The sequence below is a fragment of the Thamnophis sirtalis genome, unplaced genomic scaffold (assembly GCF_051295495.1).
Source record: "Thamnophis sirtalis isolate CommonGarterSnake01/CBP01778 unplaced genomic scaffold, rThaSir2_p1.2 scaffold_6, whole genome shotgun sequence".
NCBI lineage: Eukaryota > Metazoa > Chordata > Lepidosauria > Squamata > Natricidae > Thamnophis > Thamnophis sirtalis.
This window is the reverse complement of record NW_028261386.1, coordinates 23,390,686-23,414,916: the sequence shown is the minus strand read 5'-3', so window position 1 is coordinate 23,414,916 and position 24,231 is coordinate 23,390,686. Positions and strand designations below refer to the sequence as shown.

The 24,231-nt window shown below is 39.9% G+C and overlaps 1 protein-coding gene across 5 annotated transcripts in view; it reads left to right on the top strand.

Moving 5' to 3' along the window:
- The window catches only part of EFR3B (EFR3 homolog B), a 146,776-nt gene that overhangs the window by 84,423 nt on the left and 38,122 nt on the right, over positions 1 to 24,231 (top strand). For all 5 annotated transcript variants that reach the window (XM_087717414.1, XM_087717412.1, XM_087717415.1 and 2 more), the window contains exons 4-6: positions 8,450 to 8,600; positions 16,149 to 16,270; positions 24,075 to 24,224. In XM_087717414.1, coding sequence (XP_087573540.1) covers positions 8,450 to 8,600; positions 16,149 to 16,270; positions 24,075 to 24,224 — 423 coding nt within the window. The remainder of the gene's footprint in view (positions 1 to 8,449; positions 8,601 to 16,148; positions 16,271 to 24,074; positions 24,225 to 24,231) is intronic.

Here is a 24,231-nt window from a genome sequence, read left to right as displayed (position 1 = left end):
TTCAGCTGTGCTGTTAGTGCCTTCAGATTTGTATCAGAGGCTTACAAAATTATTAATAATGCATTATTAATAAGATTAATAATGGCAGATGTTAAGTTGTTGGGAGAAAAGATTATGTCCAATCTATCTCTTAGATAACATTAATAGGTAGCAGCACTGGTGGACTTCATCTGAACTAGACAGAATCAAATCTGATTAGTATAGCTGCAGTGGCACCGTGGTTAAAGTGCAGTACTGCAGGCTACTTCTGCTGATTGCCAGCAGTTCAAGTCCCACTGGCTCAAGGTTGACTCAGCCTTCCATCCTTCCGAGGTGGGTAAAATGAGGACCCAGATTGTTGGGGGCAATGTGCTGACTCTGTAAACCACCTAGAGTGGGCTGTAAAAAGCATTGTGAAGCGATATATAAGTTTAAGTGCTATTGCTATTTGAAGGGGAAACTACTGAAAAATTGCAGAGTTGCAGACTAAATGTGTGTTAAAAACCATCCTCTTGAAAGAAGAGAGAAGATCAGTTTGTGTTTGCCACACCCTTCCTAATGAAGGAGAATATTTGTAGCACAGGGCTTTGTAGCTCATTTGTAGCTCCTTGGTGCTCTCTGAGCTTGCTTGTTCTCTTGCAGTGTTTCATTACCCAACTTAGGTAACATCATCAGTGCTAGTAGGATAATGAAACATCTGCAAGAAAACAAGCAAACTCAGAGAGCACCAAGGACTCCACGTTCTTCCTACAATATAGGGTCTATGTAATCACATGTGCTGAGTTCAGCTGAATAACATATTTTCTGTTTACATCATAGTGAAAAGATTGAGGCTGGTGAGGTAGGAACCAACTGTTTCCAAGTTAGTGATGTGTTCTGACACCCTCCCCTCCGACCTGCAAATCACCCAGACACAGGCTTGGCGGTTTGCCACTCTTTAATCACGGCTTTATCAACTCCTTTGGCTGAAGGACACGGACTCACATGCAAGACTAGTTGAAGGTCCAACAGGCACAGATACACAACAGATAGAGTATTCCAATACAGTTTCAAACGGTTGTGTCTTGCAAGTGACTCCTCCCCACTTCTTTACTTATATACTCTCTTGGGAGGGGCCAAGCCACAACCACCTGGGCTTCATTTATTGTCTCTGAGTCTGCCTTCGCAGCTGCTGCTTCCGTTTCTCCGCCCTTCTCTGTCTAGCATCAGAAACAAACCGCCTTGAGTCCTCCCCACTGCTCCATGCCTCAGGCGCCTCCTGGTGGCCAACCAGCCTCTCTGGTCCCTGCTCTGAGTCTGAACCCTGCCCAGGGTCCTCCACATCTTCCCTGGCAGATTCATATGGTTCCTCGCTATCCGAGTCCATCAGCAGCTCAACCGGATCCTGCTGGGCCACAACAGTGATGGCTGTTATGTAAACATACTATCACTATACAAGATACTGGGTAGTATGCCAAGTATTTGTTACTTGGAAGGATGAGTGGAAGAAGTCTAGAATTTAAACACTTGAGACAATATAGAAGTCAGGTTCTTTGTGTTCTCTAAAGCTTGATTGTTGTCCTTCAAACTTTTCATTTCCAAACTAGGCAACATCAGCAGCGTATGGAAGGATGAATTGTGTTGCTTGTTTATATGTGGTAGGTTATCTTGCCACGCTCTCTTGATAGTTCTTTTATTGGGGTATTACTTATTCCCTGATCACTTATCAGCACCAGATAAGTGATCAGGGAATAGGTAATACCCCAATAAAAGAACTATCAAGAGAGCGCGGCAAGGTAACCTACCACATATAAACAAGCAACACAATTCACCCTTCCATGCTTATCTGAATATTGATTGCTGAGGAGGATATAATCTGGATTGTTTGTTTCCTATTTTTATTTTTTAGGCACTTATCATTTATCTCTCTGCCTTTTTTAGTGGCTGATTTGTCAGAGCATCAAGCTTCCAAGAATTAACTATCATGTTTGGATATCAGTTTATCTAAAATATTGGCAGTTTTCCAGTTGAACTTATGGTTGGTTTTATCCTCTGATTCCGAGATTAAGGAATTTTCATGTCTTCTAATTGCCAGGTGATATACAATCTTAACGCCTGCCTGTAGCTGCTACAAGCCATGTATTGTTTGCCCTAGATGACTTCCTTTGTTTGTTCTTTGAGTAGAAGTCTTTGGGTTTCCTTTAGGTGTTTTATATAGATTTCATTGAGTTGAATTCTACAGTGATATCAAGAAAGTGTTGGGAGTCTGTTAGATGTCTCTGGAAGGTACAAGTGCAGGAGAGTTATCCTTTTCATAGGCTGTGATGGATTATGATAGGTTGCATGGCTGGGCACTTTTTAATGATAATTCTATTTCTGTGTGGACTTCCAGAAATCCCCAACCAAAATCATTTCAGGTGAATACTGAGCCTTGGCAGCACAGTGTTGAGAATGCAGTACTGCAGGCTACTTCTGCTGACTGCTAGCTGCCTGCAATTTGGCAGTTCAAATCCCACCAGGCTCAAGGCTGACTCAGCCTTCCATCCTTCCAAGGTGTGTAAAATGAGGACGCAGATTATTGGGGGCAATATGTTGACTCTGTAAACGGCTTAGAGAGGACTGTAAAAGCACTGTGAAGCGGTATACAAGTATAAGTGCTATTGCTAAGGCCTAACTTAAGCAAAGCCTCCCACTCAACATTTTATGTCCAGTCAAGGTGCATGTTCTGCCAAGGCCCTATTTTTCTTGTGTTTGCTCTCTTCATCTTTCTTTCTTTCCTTGTTTCATTTAAAGTGCTACAAGGATGATTTAGCATGGTTTCAATCATGTGCTGCAATAGCAGCACTGACTGTCAGTTATCGCAGTCTATAAGTGCTCTTGTTTTCTCTTCTGACAGGTGATTTATTTTTTTCCTGTTGGCCTGACTGGGCCCTAAAGAGGGCAGGCACCTCTGTGTTTTCTGTTGACGTCAATTACAGTAGAGAGCAGAACTTGGGTCCCCTTTGGCTTTGTTAAATGAAAGAATATATGCTGTTATGTTGTCCCCTGTGCATAACTTTTGTTGCCCACGGTCAAGGTAATTCTCATTTTTAGAATGTGTGAGTACCCTACCTGAGGTAGAAGATAAATCCAATCAATAATAAGAACTCCAGTTCTCAGGTTTAACTGAGAAATATGCATAGGAAAGTGGGATCAGATGTATAAATGCAACTGCAATGTTCACACAAAATGCAATGCCTGAACAACCCAGGGACTGGAGGCTTCATGCAAAATACTAACGTTGCTTTCTGACAACATCCTGAACCAGAGACAGGAGCCAACTGCTCTTGGGTAAGCAATCTTTAATATGTAAGACTGATTCTTCATTCTAGCCCATTGTGCTCAGTCCCAATGCCTGGGCATTCAGTGTTGAATGCCAACTTAACCTGTAATAAGGTCTTCTTTGACCATTGAAGTGAATGAGATGGTTGACCTGGTATGTGTTATTTTAAGGACTCTCCCTTTTGGAGAGGTGCCCATTTGTGTTTTGAGGATGGCACCAGTTATGATCCTAAGGCAGAGATAGTAGAGTGGTTGTAGTCATCCAAGACACTGGTTGCTTTAATGCTGCTGCTTTGTAGATAATAGGTTGTGTGAACCGCCTGGCTATAGGCGTTAGACGAGAATCCTGCTGCTACCCTGGCCTTCCTACACAAGATGCCTGATGATGACATGTCTGGATTGGCAGTGGAGTTTCATGGTGTAGGGGGACTTTAATCTGCCTTCCCTGGGCAATGGGTCAAAGGGAGCCTGGGACATCTTGACCACTAAGGCAACTACGGAGCCAGTTAGAGTGGCCCTGATTTATAGCAATAGTCACAGGTTAGTTCTTTTCATCACCTTAGGGCAGTGGCACAATTATCTGTGAACTTTCTCTGGCCCTGGATCCCAGAGAAATCCCCGGTTCTGAGAGAAAATATGGAAAATGAACTCTATAAAGGGAAGAAAACAAAGAGAGAACTTGATGGAGTAGGGGTAAGAATCTTGATTAAGGATTACCTCATAGCAATCAGAACAGCAAATATAATCATTTTCTGCCCGTGTTGCTTCTGCAGATGGCTGCTCAGTGGCTTTGTTTAAGGTGTCCCAGCTCCTCCTGGGAAAGGAGGGGCTGGAGCAACATCTGCAAGGCTGCTCTAAAGCATATTCTAGGCAATTATTAGATAAAGTCATTCAGATTCCCTGCCAGTCCCGCTGTGGGGAAAAAATGGAGTTGACTGAGACACAATCTTGCAAGGACAGGTTCAGACTTTTTGGGAGAAGATAAATGTTGTTGTGCCTGAAGAAGTGGACGGGTACCTTGGGGTTGTAAGTACAGTCACCTAGGTAATAGATTTAGGACCTTCATAGTTTATACTTCCCAGGTGATGATGTTATGTGTGGTTGAATGCAGGAACTTTCTTCAATCAATCTTTTATGCCAGTGTGTACTCATTCCTGAATCAGGAGGCCCAGCTTTGTGTCATGCACTTGTCGCCCCCTAATTAGACTATTGCAGTAGATTCTTGCTGCCTTTGAAAACCATCCAGAAGCTGCAATTGAGCCAGAATGCACTGATACAGGTCATTTTGGCTGCACCTCTGTATACCTACATAACCACACTACTTTGTGATCTGTACTTAAGATGCTTCCAGGTGCTGGCTATTACCTATAAAATGGTTCATAGCACAGGGCTGGGTTATTTGCAAATATCTCTGCAGAGTTTTAATATTTAATGTACTGAATGTTCTTGCTGTCAAATAGTGACACCTAATGAGACCCAGAAAGTATGCCTTCTCTGTAGGAGTGTCTGTCCTGTGGAATAGTATACCACCCAAGATTCAGATCTTATTGACCTTCTATAAAAACTTGAAAACCTGGCTTTTCCCCAAGCACTGGGTCAAAATCATTGGATTAGCCTGTTGTTAGAGTTTGTTGCAGAAAATCACTTAACACATGAACATAAATGTACAACACCAATAGGTTTTCTCCAACGTAGTGGTCGTTACAAGCAAACACAAGCAGAAGAGAACAGTTGTCTTCCTTTCAGAGTTCAGAGCAGACAGACTAGTTTCAATTTCGATTCTCAGCACAGACTCAGATCTGTTTTAAACTCCCATTGACTCACTTAGTTGCTATGCCTATTCATTGGCTGACCTTGTTACCATGTCTCTCCCAGTCATGAATATTCTAACACCTGTCTTGTTCCATATTCTGGAACTGGAATATGTTGTGGTTTGGCCTCAAATATGTTGCTATTGTAGTATGTCTTTGTGTGTTTAATTAGTTTTTTAAGTTTAGGCTAGCTAGCTCCTGGGAGTACTTAGGAGTTGAATACACTAGCTTTATACATCATATGAATAAACAAACAGTTCAGTCTCATTCTAGCCTAGTGTACAGTGTCACACAAGCTCTGCCAATGGATTGGAAAGAGTAATTTAAGATATCAGGCGCAAACCTCTACGCAATGCAAGAACCCAAATTAATGGCTGTCTTGGGGAAAAAAGTCAAAAGAAACCCTTGGTATTAAATCTTAAGAAAAAATAATAAGAGGCTTTTATAATAAGTCAACCCTTGAGCCATCTTAATACTGTCTGCACTAATTGCCAGAAGTTCTCCAGGTCTGCAGGCGGGGAATATCTCCTCTCCAGCTCTTTAGAGATACTGAAGACTGAACCTGGGATCCTCTACGTGCTCTATCATTAGCTTACAATTTTGCTCCAAGTTCCTCCAGTGAGTCCCTTTCATTTACAACAGTAATTGGCATATTTGAGATGTTGACATTTTTACTGTTCAGTGAATTATTGCACAGTAACTAAAAGAATGCAATCAGACGCATAGCTAATCTTGGAAGGTTAATTAGGGCTGCCCTGGTTAATATTAGGTTGAAGGACAACCTATGAATTTTGGGGTTGTTGAACAGAATCAGAAACCTGTAAGGGAAGAAGAGAGGGATAGGAGGGGGGGGAGGAGAGAAATGAGTGAAAATAGCAATAGCAATAGCAATAGCAGTAGACTTATATACCGCTTCATAGGCCTTTCAGGCCTCTCTAAGCGGTTTACAGAGAGTCAGCATATTGCCCCCAACAATCTGGGTCCTCATTTTACCCACCTCGGAAGGATGGAAGGCTGAGTCAACCCTGAGCCGGTGAGATTTGAACCGCTGACCTGCTGATCTAGCAGTAGCCTGCAGTGCTGCATTTAACCACTGCGCCACCTTGGCTCTTAGGGGAGAGAAGAGAAGGAGAGAGGAAGGGAAAGTAGAGAATGGAAGGATGACAGAGGGAAGAAAGGAGAGAGGGAGGGGGAGGAAAGAGGAAGAAGAAAGTGATCGAAAAGGTACAAATATAGAGCAAGTATAGAGCAGAAGAGCCAATAATTGTTTTTGGGAGTTGATGGTAAGATGAATTGATGTAAACATTTAATAATACAATACAATGTTGGCTATGTAATAGTATACATGTGATTATGTTATGAAAGTGAAAAAATAAAAAACTTTTTATATAATTAAAAATATAAAAAGAAAAAAAGAAAAAAAACCAATCAGAAACCTGTAACTCTACCAAATTACTTCTATAACTTTGCTAAAAAAAATTGCATTGAGTGCAGTCATCAAGAATTAGCATCACTTGAGAGACTCTGTACCTTTTCGTTAATATGCTTGAAGAAATTGATGTTTTTCGGCTTCTGTTGCACCCAGTTCTTCCTTCCGAACTAGTGCATGAATTAGGATGTGACTATCCACCAACGTTTATGCTTCAAAATCACTCCAGCATAGTTCAGGGCTCCCAAACTTCCATATTTGAGGTTATTTCAAGACACGCTTGGAAAGAAAACAGTTTATAAAAAACATATTCAAATATGTTTCTACAGAAATAAAATGGAACAACTTAGGATGAACATCTGTGAAAGTACTGTAGGTTAAAAATAGACTAATTTGTCAATCCGCATTAAGATAACTGCAGCACATGTTTCCTTCATTTCCACACACACGAACACGCACCCCACACACACAGAGACATGATGTACTGTATTCATTACATGTCATACCTGGTATTTTGCTGCTGCATTTGGAAACCTTGAAGTCATCTACTTTAAGACCCTCTACAATCCAAATAATACACAATGGCAGTGTGTGTCGTATTCCAGTTCAACCTTTTTCCAATCCCATTGAAAGTGAAAAGCACTAAAACACTCTTGTGGAAAAAGGAGAAACCTGTGTGCTCCTATATTTGGTTATTCCAGTTTACAAAATATTTTTGAGAAAAAAACAAAAACCTCAAAGCCCTTGCATCTTTGCCAATAATATCAAAAGGGTCAGTGAACTTACCCTTTTCTGTATACGTCCTTTTGGGGTTTTAACCTGTTTCCCCCCCCCCCCCCACCTCTCTCCTAGTGCTTCATGTGGTTGGGCCAAGCCATGATTTATATTTTCCCTTCCTGTTGCAGCTTGCTGTGTCCCAAAAGCCTCTCCTTCTGTAAGGGAAAAGAGACATACACTAAGCTTCAAGAATATTTCTGGATTTGGATCTGGATTTCTCAGTCAATTACTTTTATATTGGCAACTGGATTGTGGCTTAATAAGCATACTGGGTGAACGCAGGTCATCCCATTGGGAAATATTTTGGGAACTCAGATTAAAATCTTTTATACTTTGTGTTTCCCCAAGACCTGGGAAAAAGTAGATTTTAATTTTCAGCCAGCCATGAATCCCCTTGGCTGATTTGAGGCCAGACCCGATTGTGAATGAACAATGGAAGGGGAGCATCAGGAAGGGAAAGGTTGAATAAAAATCAAAGTTCATCCCCATACTCTCAAAATTGATTTCACCTTGGCTAGGGAAAGTTTGCCCATCTGTGGCAGCTTTCTCTAACTTTAACCTTCTGGATGATTTACCGTACTTTTCAGAGTATAAGATGCACCTTTTTCCCAAAAAAAGAGGGAGAAAATCTGGGTGCGTCTTATACACTGAATACAGTATTTTTGGCCTCCCAAAACTCCACCCCTTTCACAAAAATGGACATGCAGAGGGTTTGGGAGGTCTGCAAAGTGCTCCTGGGGGCTGGAGAGGGCAAAAACAAGCAAAAAAACCCAGCATATTTTTGCTCATTTTTGCCCAGCCCCAAGAACAATCTACAAGCTTCCTAAAGGCCATGCAAGCCCTTTTTTTGGCAAAAAAGGGTCCGTTTTTTCAAAAAAAAATTAGGCCATTTTTTGCTCATTTTTGCCCTCCCCCAACAGCCCCCCAAAGCACTTTGCAGGCCTCTCAAACTCTATGCATACCCCCTTTTTAACAAAAGATGAGGTGTGCCGAGGGTTTGGGAGGTCTGCAGAATGCAAAAAAAAATTTTTTTAATTTGCCTCTTCAAAATCTTGGTGCGTCTTATACTCCGAAAAATACAGTAGATTTCAGTTCCCATCATTTTAGGGCGACCTCTTATTTTGGATGTACTTTTATACCAACCTACCCACAGGTATGTGTGCATTGCAATGGAAGCCTTGGATCAGCTATTAATGGCCTGTCACTGCCAGAGCATCAATCTCTTTGTGGAGAGTTTCTTGAAGATGGTAGCCAAGCTGCTGGAATCGGAGAAGCCTGACCTGCAAATCCTTGGCACCAATTCGGTAAGCATTTCCTTTGGACATGGACTGGAGGAGACTAACAATGATATTCCTAGGATGTTAAGATAGTCTGCCTTCTATCTTAAAATGGGAATTTAATAAGGTATCTAAGCTACTGAGCATTGATTTTGAAAGATTCCAGTTCAATTCTTACCTCACGAGCTATTAATCCTGTTTCAAATAGTAATTTACTTAAGGCTGATTAGAATAAGGCATCCCAGCAGGAGATCGTTCTATTGTTTCAAAATGGAGGGCAAAACTCAGGGTTGCCTTCTTCAATCAGCTTCAGGCAACTGTCTTTAATTATTCACTTGCTTGGCTTAGTAATCTTTGTTTTGCTCTCTTAGGGTTTGGAGCCATGGTGGCTAGAGTGCAGTGCTCCAAGCAGTTTACAGAGTCGGTATATTGCCCCCCAAAAAAATCTAGGTTCTCATTTTACCGACCTCGGAAGGATGGAAGGCTGAGTCAACCTTGAGCCTGGTGAGATTTGAACTGCCAAATTGGAGTCAGCCGGCAGTCAGCAGAAGTAGCCTGCAGTACTGCACTCTAACCACTGTGCCATCGTGGCTCCAAACCCTAAGAGAGCAGAACAAAGATTACCAAGCCAAGCAAGTGAATAACAAGCAGTATATAAGTCGAAGTGCTATTGCTACATGCCTTCTGATTTACTCCAGCTGTTCCGATGGGCCTATATGTGATCAGTTTCAGGTGATTCTTAGCTTGGTGTCTCCTGAGGCTGGCATTGCATTTGTTCAGCTGAGTCAAGTTCTGGGCCAGAAATTTTGATCTTAAGAAAGTAGATTCTTAGCATCAGTCTAAATGACCAGCTTGACCTAGGGTGGGAATGTGCTGCTGCTGGGTATCATCAACATACAGCTGATATCTCAACTCAGAATAATGGGTGCCCTCTGACACAAAGCAGTTTGATACAACAGCAGTAAAAAAGAAATGAAACCCTATGGGAGTCCACAAGTGAGAGACCAACAAGTACCACTACCTTCTTCAAAGCAGATGGAAATACAACCCCTTTCAGCAAGGTGTGGACTGTTTACCCTTCCAGTTCTCCCAATAACTCAAAGGGGCTAAGACAGGGGTGTCAAACTCACGTCATCACAGCGGCGACACATGATGTATCGGGATCGTTGGCAAGTCAAAGTCCAATCCATAATCATCACACCAAGCAAATGCTCCATGCCTGTACTCTCCAATTCCTAAATATATACTTTTTTTTTCAAACCAAACTTTATGCTTCATAATTCTTTTACTTCCCCTCCATTCTATCTTCTGTTCCTCTCCCCCAAGAATTTAATTCTTACTCAGGTTCTCCAGGTTTAAAGCCACTTCCCTCCCCTCTTGTCCACAGAGACATCTCACTCAAGGAACAGTCACAATGAACCACAACAGCCCACTGAGCTGCTGCTAAATGCACAGCTCTTATTGGGCTTTGTGTTTCAATGACCAGTTGACATTGCTTACTTTCTCCTACCTCTCCCAAGGGACCCACAATGACTACCATATTTTTTGGATTATAAGATGCACCAAGATTTTGAAGAGGCAAATTTTTTAAAAAGTTTTTGCACACTCTGCAGACCTCCCAAAAACGGGCCCATTTTTTGTCAAAAAAAAGGGCACGCATAGCCTCTAGGAGCCTTGTAGAGTGCTCCCAGGGGCACCCCCCCCCAAACGAGCAAAAAGCAGGCCACTCATTTTTGCCCTCCCCTTGGAGCACTCTGGAAGCCTCCTAAAGGGTATGCATGTCCATTTTTGCAAAGGGGGCAGGGTTTCAGGAGGCCCCAAATGCTGTATTCAGTGTATAAGACACACCCAGATTTTTTGAGGGGAAAAGGTGCGTCTTATACTCTGAAAAATGCGGTAGTTTCCTTAAGCAACTACCTCCATCAACACAGAAAATTTGACCAGATAGCTTTATCTCCACTGCCACCAAGTCTCCTTCATTCTACATAGCTGCAATAATGATGATCCCCATCTCAAATGGCCTTCAAGAGTATAACCATGCTGCACAATTGTGTTCTTTAGACATCTTGCCCCCAAGTTTCCTTGTAGATATCTCAGGACACACTGTTTCAGTAGCCAGGACTTTAATTACTGCAGTTAAAAGTAATGTTTTGTCTGGGCTATGCAGCTAATGCAATTTATGGTGAGCCATGCTTTTTTCACACACTTTTCTAGCATTTTTACTGTATAAAAATCTATAACGTTGTCTAAAAGATTCTATTCATTTCTGAAAATATCTTAATAGTCAAGGGCAAAATTATTTAAATTTTATCTCACCCATTTTTTGGAATGCAGTATTGTACATGCTATTTGATAAGCCAGGTTCAAGCCTTCATCTAAGGAAAGCTGCATATCTCCCACCCGAATGTTGATGGTTAATAAGCCTTCTCTAGCAAGACCAGATGGTCTTAGTACCATGTGGGAGGGCAGAAATAGTGCAACCTCCTTCCTTCCCCTCTCCTTGCATGGCCAAAAAGGTTTCAGAAAGAAGAAATCATATCCAGAAGGAATATTAGGCTCAGCACAACGATATGGAAGTTTTTCCTTTCCCATCAGCTGACTAGAAAGGCAGTGAAGGTAGAAATGAAAAGAGAACCAATAAAAATTGATTTGGCGTGTGGCAGCAGACAGCTGTCTCTGCTTCTGTTAATTGCAAAATAAAGCCTGTCTCATCTGATTGGCCAGATGCAAGTCTCCTAATCCGAGTTTACCGTTTGGGAGGGAACAATTGTTTGTATCAGAAATGAACTGGAGTGATTCAGAGGTAAGAGCATCTTTGAAGGGAGAGCGGTTGGATTTGGAGAAAGAATTGATAATGTGCATCACACCTGTGCTTTTGCTTGAACTATAAAGATGCATTAGCAATGAACAGCCTCTGACCTATCCAGTTGAGGGAGGAGAGGAGATGGCAAGAGAAGTATAGAAATTAACTGTAACGTAATTTCAGTGCCTTTAACTTAATAAGGGTAAATGGGAGAAGAAAAGTAAAAGGACAAGGTGGGTGACGTAGAGAGAGGAAGATCTGAACAGCATTTGAGCTGGACCTTAATGAGATGTCTGCAAACATTGGAGTCCATGACACATGAATCACTTGGTAGTCATCTAAACAAAGACAGATGTTCCACTCTGTGAATAGAGAAATCATGCAACCTGAACACACTCCTTTATCCCTATGATTTATTTACGAGGGTATCCAGGAGACGTGGAATAACTCATAATGATGTACAATGTCTGTAATATTTGCTAGCACAGTACTATTAAATTAGAAGGGGAATGGTCACAATGATGAGAAATATACAACAAAAACAGGTTTAAGAACATGTATCTCTCTGTGTTCTGTCTGTATACATACACAATATGCTGTTTGTTACTGAAGAACTGCATTCATAAAGAAGACTATTAACTGTGAAAAAGCCAAATATTTATTATGTGCTGCTATGCTGTATGTGCAACAACATCTGTGGTTAATCAATTTAGGTACCACTCAGCTCCAAACTGATTCTGGGCAATGTACAATAAAGCCAAACGAAATAGAAAATACAAAAATTATAAAAGAATAAATTTCTAAAAAAAAAAAAAAAGAACCTGTTAACCACATCCACATCTTCAAACAATCTCACTGATGCAAGTATTCAGCCACCCTAATCCAAGACCTCCTGTTGGGGAAAAAAAAGAAAATAAATATAGGCCATGGAAAATTAGGAATTAACCATGCTACCCATGTCATTTACAAAAAAGACTTTGAAGCCCTGTAAGTCAAGGGGAAGATTTAAGAGACTACACTAGCTGTGTGCCAGTTTAGACTGTATGCCGATAAGCAAAGATCATATGGTCCTTGAAAGATTCTCATACATTAATGTTTCATTCACTAACGTTTCAACCAATAACAGATCATGTAAACATCATGGAATCCCAATTAATATGCATATTATTTTTAATTTTTTATTAGCAACTTCTGGCACATTTACTCAAAAGGAGTACAATTGTCTGGTTCCCCTGAAGATGAATTCTCCATTCAAACTCACACAGGAAGGATTTTTCTTTGTAAGATGGCAGCTGCTGCAATGTTTTTCTGCCTAGTTTTTAAGAAATCCTGCTTTCCTCCCCCTTCAAAGCACTTCCTTTAGAATGATGCCTGCTTTGAAAAATAGTCACTTGAGCTAAATAGAGACAGTGCTTATCATAATACACAGAGCTGAACAAATCTGCTTTATGAATTGTCATGCCCTCCTCGTTCCATATGTACACCCACATTCTTTTTGTATATTTTTCTTCATACGTTTAAATTAATTTCCCACTCCAAAAGCTCCCGAGGCAAGGGAGTTTTGCCATCTGCCAAGGCGGGTATCATGAATAGGCATGAAAAGTATGACTGCTTTTTGATTATGTAAAATGCTAGCACCAGGTTAACCCCCAAATGGAAAAAATGGTGGATATTTTTTTTTTTAAAAAACCAAGCCAGTCTATTTTCACTTCAGCCTAAGAGAGTCCCATTGTAATCTACGTATAAGACTGGCCCCTTTTCTGTGGATGAAGTTTTGAAGAAATAGCACCTGCAAATCATGAGCTGGGACAAGTGAAGATTATAAATGCCATTTATGGAAATTACGGCTTAAATACATTTTTTACAGCTACTAGAGGAAAAATAATCAAAATTCCGTTTCGAATGGAGTCAAATGATTATCCTAAAGCAGGGAACATGCTTTTACCATTGGCCTGGCAATTCACCCAAGACAGACTCTGGGTGCCTGGCAACTGCAAGTAGTTGTAGCATCCTGGGGTCATGTGTTCCCTACTGATGATCTTCCCAGTTGACTTTGATAAGAAAAGGATCCTAGGGGGGTTGAAGAAAAATTCTAAAATTTTAAACTAAGTCGAGGTATGCAAATAGAAATAATTCACATTCCACCAAGAGAGTTAAAAACACTGAGTAGCTAACAAAACATTGAAAACAAAAGTTTTGTAAGAACAAAAAAAAATCAAATAGTTGTTATATGTAAGCAGAAAGAGAAAACCTTTATAGGTACAGGTAATCCTCAACATAAGACCACAATTGGTACCAGAATTTCTATTGCTAAGGAAGGTGGTTGCTAAGTGAGTTGTGCTCAATTTTACAACTTTTTTGATACAGTTATTCAGTGAATTTCTGCAGTTGTTAAACAAGTCATGCAGTCGTTAAGCAAATCCAGCTTCCCCACCATTTTCCTTATCAAAGTCAACTGGGAAAATCATCAATGGGGAACATATGACCCCAGGATGCTGCAACTACTTGCCAGTTGCCAGGCCCCCAAAGTTTGATCATGTGACCCTTCCAAAACTGTGACAGTTGTAAGTGCGAGGACTGATTTTAAGTCACTTTCTTCAGTGCCATTGCAACTTCAATAGGTCATTAAACAAATGATTGTAAATCAAGGATTTGTGGAGATTAAGAGCATAAGGAAAGAGACAAAGTTTTAAATACCTATCCTCACTGTTCCTGTTTAAAACACATTTGTACAGATGGAGGTACTGTATTCTGCTAGGGCTTATTTTACTCATATTCATATCAACAATCTTTAATTAAAAGATTCCTCAAGACTTTTGCTACTTTATTATTTTTCAGCCAATAAATGCAATTCCCCACATTTTTAAATATTATTCTAAAGAAAGATATAATGTTAATGTTTTATTGTACTTAAACTAGCAGCTAAACTACAAATTGAATTTCTCCCAATGCTTTCTTTTTATATGGGAAGATTGGATGATAAAACTGCACTAATATAATTATTCAAGACTATTGTACACTTTCTTTAATTTCTTTCTCTGTCTTGGCTGTTCTGGAGAACTCCTCTTTGCAGCTGGAGAGGTACCAGGATTTCAAAAATTAGATGGCATTGCACATACATTTTTGCATAGGCAATATTTAAAATTAATTCAATAAAAAATGTTCCTGCTGCTTATGATAAGACGCCATAAAACTATTTTGATAGAAAATGAAGACATTCCCCCAAAAAATATGCATGCATACATTTTTATCTCTCCACAGGAGAGGCTGTATGATTCATAGCTGGGAAGAGTGGAAGTGAAGAAATTTTGCTTTAGGTGTAAGGAAACTGAGGCATAAACTCCACTGAACCCAGTGAGACTTAGGGACACATGAGAAGTCCAGAAATTGAAACCAATGTTTCTCTTATTTTAAATCTTAAGAAGCCTTTTCCCATGGTTTAGGGTTAGAGTTTGGTTTGGTTTGGTTTGGTTTGGTTTGGTTTGGTTTAGTTTAGTTTAGTTTAGTACATAATTCCCCTATATTTTATTCCTTCAACAACTGTGCAGTAGATATGATAACTTCAGAGTCACATATGAAATGATAGAATATTATTTGTCCCCTACGCAGCAAATTTAAAACCGTATACTGGTAAAGGATAGGATTGGTATTGGAGAGATTTTATTTCCTTTCCACTTATCTCACTGTGGGGTTCTCTAGGAGGCTTATAGCAATAAAAACAGAGAAATGAAAAGAAGTGTAAATATAACAGTAGCAAAGTAATAGAACAATAGAATAAACAGTGAAAAAGAAAACAATGATACAGTGATAGGAAGAATAAAAGATGGGCAGGTAGGATCCATGCTCAAATTCAGCCTCAAGATGGGAAACTTCCTAGGTGGCATCAGGCCTGTCTTTATCAGATAATTTGCAACATCTCTTTATATTCACCTGGTGTTTTTTTTTAGGTCAGTTCTCTCATCTACTCTCCCCAAATCCATCACTCACTGTGATATTCTTCAATTGGATCCCTTGGATTTACATTTAAAATGGTGCAAAATTCCAGCTAAGATAATTTGGTTTGTTCCCTCCTGTCAGACATTTGACACAAACTGTCATATTCTTGTCAGCTGTTGCCTACTGGAAAAGTAATACATACCAAAACTAAGGTTCTATTTACTGTATCTCTTAACCATAAAAAGGCCAACTGAAGCCGAAATCCATAATCAGGAATCGTTTCGTCCTTTTCCTTCAGATAACAAAATGCTTTGCTGGCCCTGCCTCCATTAAATGAATTCTGGAGTGAAGACTTCCTCCTGTAAGAAACTTTGAGAGCGACTAAAGAGCCTCAGATAGGAGAAATTTAATCCGGAGACCATATAAAGCCTCAGATGAGGTAGAGCTGCATAGATCAAAAGCCTCTTGATCCCATTAATCTAGAAAGCAATTGCTCAGATTGGGATAATCTGTTGCCTTTTATCTGAGCTGTACCTCATGTCACATTTTATTCCTAAACTCTTAAGCCTGGTGTGCTTTTAAACATAGCTTTCGATACGAACTTGGATTTTGAAGAAAATAAATCCATAGTAACACATGTGTATTTTATGAGTGCAAGATATGGCTTGTGCTGTTGACCACTGCCCTGGTCTGCTTATGGACTTGATGATGATGACTATTGAACTAAAACCCTCACAAGGACAGATATTATTTGGTGGTTTTAATAGATTGGTTCATGAATGTAATATTTTTAATGTTTTCTTTTCTCTGCTCTGATGCTCCTTTCTCTTCTCCAGTTTGTGAAGTTTGCAAATATTGAAGAAGACACTCCATCTTATCACAGGAGCTATGACTTTTTTGTCTCCCGCTTCAGCGAAATGTGCCACTCCAGCCATGATGACATGGAGATCCGGACAAAGTAAGTAGAGGCTCTAGAACAGTGGTAGTCAACCTGGTCCCTACTGCCCATTAGTGGGCGTTCCAGCTTTCATGGTGGGCGGTAGGGGTTTTGTCCAATATTGAAGCACTTTCCTTTTTTAAAAATTTCATTGACTTTTAAAAAAAAATTCATAGCATTATTTAAAAACATTTTCATTAGGTTTTCATAAAATCACCATTACTGTGGAACTGGTGGGCAGTTAGAAAATTTTACAACTAACAGAGATACAAAAGTGGGCGGTAGGTATAAAAAGGTTGAGTACCCCTGCTCTAGAAACTAGAGTGCAGAGAAGAGCTACAAAGATGAATAGGGAGCTGGAGGCTAAAACATATGATGAACAATTCAAAATGCACTGGCAATGTCTTCTCAAATGGCGATGAAACATTTGCAACCAAATTGCCAGGCTCAGAGCACAAACCAACAGCCTAACTACCAACCCGAGCTACTAATATTCAAACACATTTCATATGATGAGTGATTGCGGGAACTGGGTATGTGTAGATTTAACAAAGAGAAGGATTGGAGTAACATGATAGCAGTCTTCCAATATTTAAGGGGCTGTCACAGAGAAGAGGGGACCAGCCTATTCCCCAAAGCACCTGAAGGCAGGACAAGAAGCAATGGATGAAAACTAATCAAGGAGAGAACTAAGGAGAAATTTCCTGATAGAACAATTAACCAGTGAAAGTTGTGGGTACTCCATTACTGGAGGTTTTAAAGAAGAGATTGGACATCATTTTTTCTGGAATGGCATGGGGTCTCCTGCTTAGGTAGCAGGTTGAACTAGGAGACCTCCAAGGTCCCTTCCAATTCTTATTCTGTATTCTATGGACCTAAATGGGTGCTGGTGGTTTTAGCAGCCTAAGAAATTCTTGATTTTCTGCTTTTCTATTCCTTTTGTCTTCCCAGCCACTGCTTAGTAAAGGTGCTAACCACACAACTAGATTAAAAACTTAGTGTGCCCTAGGCTCGGTTACTGATGGCCTTGATTAGATTTTTGAAGGACGTAAATGTGCTCTGCAAATATTTTATGATTCACTGGTACTGTGCAGACTCAGAAAATGGATAAATTAAGTAACAAGGTTATATATATTCTGCAGACAAAGCCATATGGTACCTATACACAGCATGCTAAGCTCTTAAAGCAGGTGACAAAATTCATTCTTTCTTTTTCATGGTGTGCCCAGCTATTAACATAGATAACATTCATACTATTCCCTATTTGTTCATACAACATTAAGCCAAGTATAGAAAAGGGATAAGAAATAACCAAAGATACTAAAATATGAAAGAGAAAAAAGGAAAAGAAAACTAAATCTAGGTTAGAACAACTCCATTAACTCCATATTTATACATTATCTTCGGTCCTTGCAAGCTATTCTAGTTTAAACCACAGACATTCCGCTGTATATATTGCTTTCATTCTTAAACCCCTCTTTTTTTTGAAGACCTCATCAATTCCATCCAATCCCAACTGAATAGGATGATTTATAATAATTCCCTCAATTTTTTCTATCACATTGTCATGGCGTATGTGAAGCAGCATAAAGAAGTAGAGTACAGAGAGGTATAAATAAACAGGTTTGATATATAGTTGATTTCAATTTTCTTTTCTTCCCCATGCCTTTAAGCTTACTTTTTCTTACTGCCTTCCTGTGCTTTGCATAATGCAAATTATCTAGTGTGGTGGGCATGTATGTACTGTATGTACATGTACTGTATTAAAATATAAACCAGATAAATATTTATTTATATCCCACCTTTATTATTTTTACAAATAAGATCAAGGCAGCAAACACACACAATACTTCTCATATGTTCCCCACGACAAAAACCCTGTGAGGTGGATTTGACTAAGAGAGAACAATTGATCCTAAGTATGTGGCTGACTTTCATGGATAAGGTGGGACTTGAACTCATGATCTCCTGTTTACTAGCCTGATGCCTTAACCACTAAACCAAACAGGTTCTTATACCAAGCTTCTACAGTATGACCAAATATTATACAATATGATCAAATTCATAGATAGATAGATAGATAGATAGATGATAGATAGATAGATAGATAGATAGATAGATAGATAGATGATAGATAGATAGATAGATAGATAGATAGATAGATAGATAGATAGATAGATAGATAGATAGATAGTATAAAACAAACTATAATATAAAACATAGAATGGAGTAGCATAACAACCATATTTACAGAACAGGCAAACCACCTAACCCCATTTTAGTAAAGTGTAGCATGCTGCACTGATCAATGTGTAGCAACTAATAATTGAATATTGGAGAAAACCCCATCTTTCCATCAGTGGAATTGAACAGTAGCTTCCTAGATTCACTTTGCATTCATACTAGCTTTCTAGACTCATTTTGTAACTCAGTGCAGATTTTCAGCCAATGAGCACAATTCATAGTTTCAAACAGTGTTGTGTTTTGGGGAAAAATCCATTTTTAATAGCCAAACTCTCATGATATTGTCACGATTTTGAATTTTTTAAAAAAGAGAGAGAACAGTAGGCGCCATCTAGTGGTATAAATAGATGCCGAGTTGCCACTACATCCCCTCAAACACAACAATTCTCAGGAGAGGAAAATGTGCTTTTGTCTTCCAAAAACAGCCAGAAAGACATAGAACTGGTGTGTTGGAGTCTTCCCCTCCACACCATTCTACCCCCATGCAGTTTGTGAGCGCATCTGTGGGATGAGTTCCCCCAGTTTTCACCCCCATTGGTGATATCCGTCTTTGACATCACAAATGTTATCTCTAAAATGTTTCCTGTGACTCAGTCCTTGGAACCTAGATAAATTTGGGGACAGCCAGCAGTATCTGCATTTTGGGGAGTGTGGATGCTGTTCTAAGACCAAGCAAAAGCAACCTGAGAAACATTTATCCTTCCTTGTGTATCATAGGTTCAGCATATTACTGGAGAGGCTGCCTTCAATTCTCAAGTTTTCTAGGACACATGGCAGTCTAGAAATTCTGCATGATGGCAGAGGGGTAGGGTGAATATGCATGATTTTAAATAGTGGTGACATTAATCCTAAAACAGCGTCTTAGAAAAGGAAGAATCTATTTAGACTGTGAAGTCTATTCTGCTGCTAATAAAGGCCTTTTTATTACCTCTTATCACCTTTTAAAAATATTCGGTAAACTTTTGTTCTACCATATTAGCTTTGGGTCTCCTAGTTTCCTTTCCCCACTGTAATTGTGCTTTCAGTATCTCCCTTTTTAGACCACCTACTTATTTACATGTTTTATTAGATTTTTGTCTTGCCTCTCTTTTTGTTCAACTCAAGGCAGCAAGGCAGTATTATAGCTAATATTCCCACCTCCTATTTTCTCCACAACGCATATGAGGTAGGTTGAACTAAGAAAGAATAACTGGCCCACAATCACCCAGCCATGCCTAATCTTTGTGCCTAATGAAGCAGAATTTTTCTTCTTCTGATTTCTAGTGCAGCACTAGATCAAAGTGGTTCTCATGTTGGTCAGAGTTAACCGACCTTTTTCTGCTTTCGTCCCTCCTCTGGAAGAGAAATTTGTCAACAAGAGAAGTTGAGGATTTCTTGAACCATTCTTGGTGGAAGCTTCCCCCCCCCCCCACCAACAGATGTGATGATGGTTATAGTCCTGCATCACTAATAATTCATACCATTTTAGAAGTTCTGAGGTTTGCCTTTGGAAAGTATCACCCACATCTTCCTTTTTGTTGGGCAACAAGCAAATATCAGTTACAGCTTTTATTCATTTATCCCTCCATTTAGTTTACCCAGTTGTTCTCTCTTGCACCTATTTTAATTTTAGGGCAGAGATAGGTAATTTAGCGTATATCCTCCCTTTCTGTTGCTTTGGTTCCTGTGAACAAATTATATATTTCAGTTGCTGTTGCTGATGTAATAGGTATTATTAGAGCACACTTTCACTCATTTCTGCAATCCTCATATCTTTGTCTGGTTTCTTTGTTTTGAGAGTGTTGTCTTCAACTCCCATGGGTTGTAACTCAGGGAGTTGACATCTGCACATCTTCACATGGCTGAGATTGAGAAACATTGCTCTAGTCTCCATCCAAGAAAAAAACATTTATATCTTCACTTCTCAAGTAATTAAGTACCGAACACATTCTTCACTTAGAATTACTAGAGCCCCCCCCCCCTTCAACCTCAAGCTCACCTAAAAAAAACTATTTGCTTGCTCTGTGGGCTCATTCCTTATATTCCTTCTACCCTATTACTCTTCAAGAAGTAATGTTATATTAGACAGTTGTTCAATTGAGCACATAGCCCTTTCAAATGCATAGCTTCCCTAAGCATGTGTTCTCTTTCTCCTGTTGAACTTCCCTAACAAACTCCGAGTATAGTAATCTGTACGGATCTTGCAAAGTCCTATGTTGACAAGGCAAGCTGAGGAAGGAAGAGTGGAGTCCCTCCAAACAAGACAAGATCCATGACCTAGAACCAAATCCCTGAATCAGTTAGACAGATAAATCAGGCCCGATACAAAAAGTGTCATAATGGTATGAAGTGGTTCCCGCTGTTTCTAATTCATCATGGTATCCAGACCCAGGAGCAAGTATTTGCTGTAGGCTTAGGGACGCGGTGACTCTGTGGCTAAGACACTGAGTTTGTCGATCGGAAAGGTCGGCAATTCAGCGGTTCGAATCTCTAGCGCCGCGTAACAGAGTGAGCTCCGGTTACTTGTTCCAGCTTCTGCCAACCTAGCAGTTCGAAAGCACATAAAAATGCAAGTAGAAAAATAGGAACCACCTTTGGTGGGAAGGTAATAGTGTTCTGTGCGCCTTCAGTATTTAATCATGCCAGCCACATGACCGTGGAGACATCTTTGGACAGCACTGGGTCTTCGGCTTTGAAACAGAGATGAGCACCGCCCCCTAGAGTCAGGAACGACTAGCACAAGCACATATGTGCAAGTGGAACCTTTACCTTAACTTTACCTTAAATCTTTGGTGCCCAGGACACTATGAAATGAAATAAATAAATCTTGCTTTTCCAAACTTCAGTGTAAAACGTAGACAGATTGTTTTCTGGTGATGGTGTCCAGCATTAATTTAGTTTATAGGCAAAAAGAATAAATATTCTTTCAGGAGCATTTCCTAAATCGAACAACTTTAAAATTGGAAGGAACAATTTTGACTAAGTTGAACTTCCTCTTTTATTTCAACACAGGTTTTCCAAAACCTAAAATGTCCCCCCACGGTGTCCAAGCTGTATTTGAAGAATTCCTGATTAGACATTCCTAATTAGCTTGACTCCACTATCAAACTGTTCTATTAAAAAACTAGTTCCAAATATTGAAATCTAGATACGGTAATTTAAATCCGCTCCATTTATCTTGTTCTCAGGAACAGTGAAGCACAAACTTTGCACCCTTCAGATATTCCAAGCATGCTCTGATATCTTCATCCCTCTGCTCTTTTCTATACTTGATCCTTCACTTTTAATTAATGAGTCTTGTATTCCAATTCATCTGCCATTTGTAGCGATTTTTCAAGTCAGCTGAGTTGGGTGGGATTAATCGCTACAAATACAACCGAGGAATATGAATCTCTTCAATCAGTAGGCCCCCTCAACCTTCCAATTTGTCATTCCTGCAACATCGCAAGAATGATAAAACAGAATTCTGGGTGTAATCGTCATTTTATCTGTGAAGCTCGTAATCTCCGAAAGGACAAATTTAATAGAGAATCCACCTTCCCTTTTGATGAAGATGATTCTTCCTCTAATACAGGGGTGCCGATTTCATTGAGGGCCGCATCAGGATTGTGTTGGACCTTGGGGGGCCAGGATAGGCGTGGCCAGGGTGGCCATGGCCAGCTTGACATCACTCGTGTTGGGAATGCCTGTGGTGGTCTGAGTCCTCTGCCAGCAAAAACAGGCTCCCGAGCCCCATTTTAGGCTGTGACGGCCTCCTGCAACCCTCTGCCAGTGAAACGGAGCTCGTGATGGCTGCTGGCTGGTCCTTTGCTGTATCCAGGTCGGCTCCACAGGCCAGATCTAAGCACCCCACGGGCTGGATTCAGCCCACGGGCCTTGAATTTGACATACCTGCTCTAGTAGAAGTCTGATGCATATTTACTTCCCTCCAGCTCTGCCTCTGCCATAGCCCCTTTTAAAAGCAATTTGTGTTTTCTTGCCCTCCTCTTCCCCACCTACCAAGCACTGTGGGTTGCTGCTGTCTTAGATGTATTTTCACATCTGCCCACTATCATGCTCCCTGCTGCTCTTAGGATGAACTGTGTCCTATAATTAATTTGCTAAGGATGTGTTTTAATTGTTTCTTCTTGCTCTTTGACAAATATGGAAGCCCGGAAAAGCTTTTCAGAAGCTGAGGGATAATGAAAAGCCAAGGCTAAGGGTGAAGGTGGTAGTGTACAATATAATACGCCAGGGGGGTCTTTTGATGTAGTCACCTAATTAGTGACTAACATTCATCAGCTACTTCCCTCTTATTAATGCTGTTATTTTTATTCTTTTCTACATGTTTTGGAATTGAGGGTTGGGGCAAATGTTGTCCTCCCTCATATTAGGGTTAAAATTCTGTGCCACCTGGTTTGGCAGGAGGTTCAGAACAGATTAATGTGAAAGGGTTATTTCAGTTGAGTTTTAAATTTACTAATGAAATTCACTACCATGCCATATATTCGAGTAGATGCTTAGATTTTTATCCTTATTTTGAGGGAGAGGGGAAAATGTTACCATAAGGTACCATGTTCCAAAGCAGATCATCCAGTTCAGGAATACTAAAATACCCAGGTGCAAGAAAATTGACTTAAAATACAGAAAATACAGAGTTGTCTCTCTTCTCTTCACATCCACACATCCCCATTTTTCTTACTTCTCTCATGGGTAGACTCCCAGTGGATGAAATGGATGAACTCAAAATAACACATTCCATTAATTACAAGCTCAACCTGTAATTCTCAACTTGGGTCTCTTATTCTTACATTGCATTAGTAATGTAATATTAATGTTTTTTTTAAATATATTTGTTAGTAATTATTTCTCTAGCTATATTTTTAATTCCCTTTTCACCCAAAAGCCCCAAAACAGCATTGATAGTTTTCTCTCCTACTTGCCTTACAATGATTTCATCAAATTCACTAAGCTAAGAGAGGACTCTGGACCAAGATTAAAATGGCCAACTAAATTATATATATAGCCTATAGAAAAATAAGGATTGAACTGGGATGTTAAGGGGCTTTGACATTCTCTAACTGGCCTGCTGCTACCATAATCATCTTTGAAATCTTTCAACTTCATTCTACATATACTGTACATTGACTATAAAGGTTTGATTGATTGATTTGTGCATCGAATTTGCCCGTATCATTGTTTATACTATTTAAACATAAGGAACAGTTGTTTTGCTGTGGTTCTTGATGCCCAAAATGCTTTTTAAAAATTTTGTTACAAGCCATTGTTACCACAGATTCTCCCTTCTAATTGCTGGAGAATTACTCCCACCTCCCCAGCACCAAAGTTTTCAAACTTCCTTGGTTCAAAGTGCCCTTAGCAGTTCACAAACTGTGTGCTATGACATCCTGGGGTGCTGCAGCTAATTCACTAACAGTGTTGTTTATTAAATAGTAAAATATCCCACAGTGCCTCTATGCATTCCATGTGGCACCCTAGGAACCATTGTCCTAGAATGTACACGTTCCATATCCTTCAGGAGCCAAGCATTACAAAGAGATACAAATAGAAGGAAAACCCCATTTCCTGCTACTTTCTTAAAATTAGTCTTTCACTCCTAAAGGATCCGGATGTCTGGCATCAAAGGACTACAGGGTGTGGTTCGGAAAACAGTTAATGATGAGTTGCAGGCAAACATCTGGGACCCCCAACATATGGACAAGATTGTGCCTTCATTACTCTTCAACCTTCAGCATGCAGAGGAAGCAGAAAGGTAACTG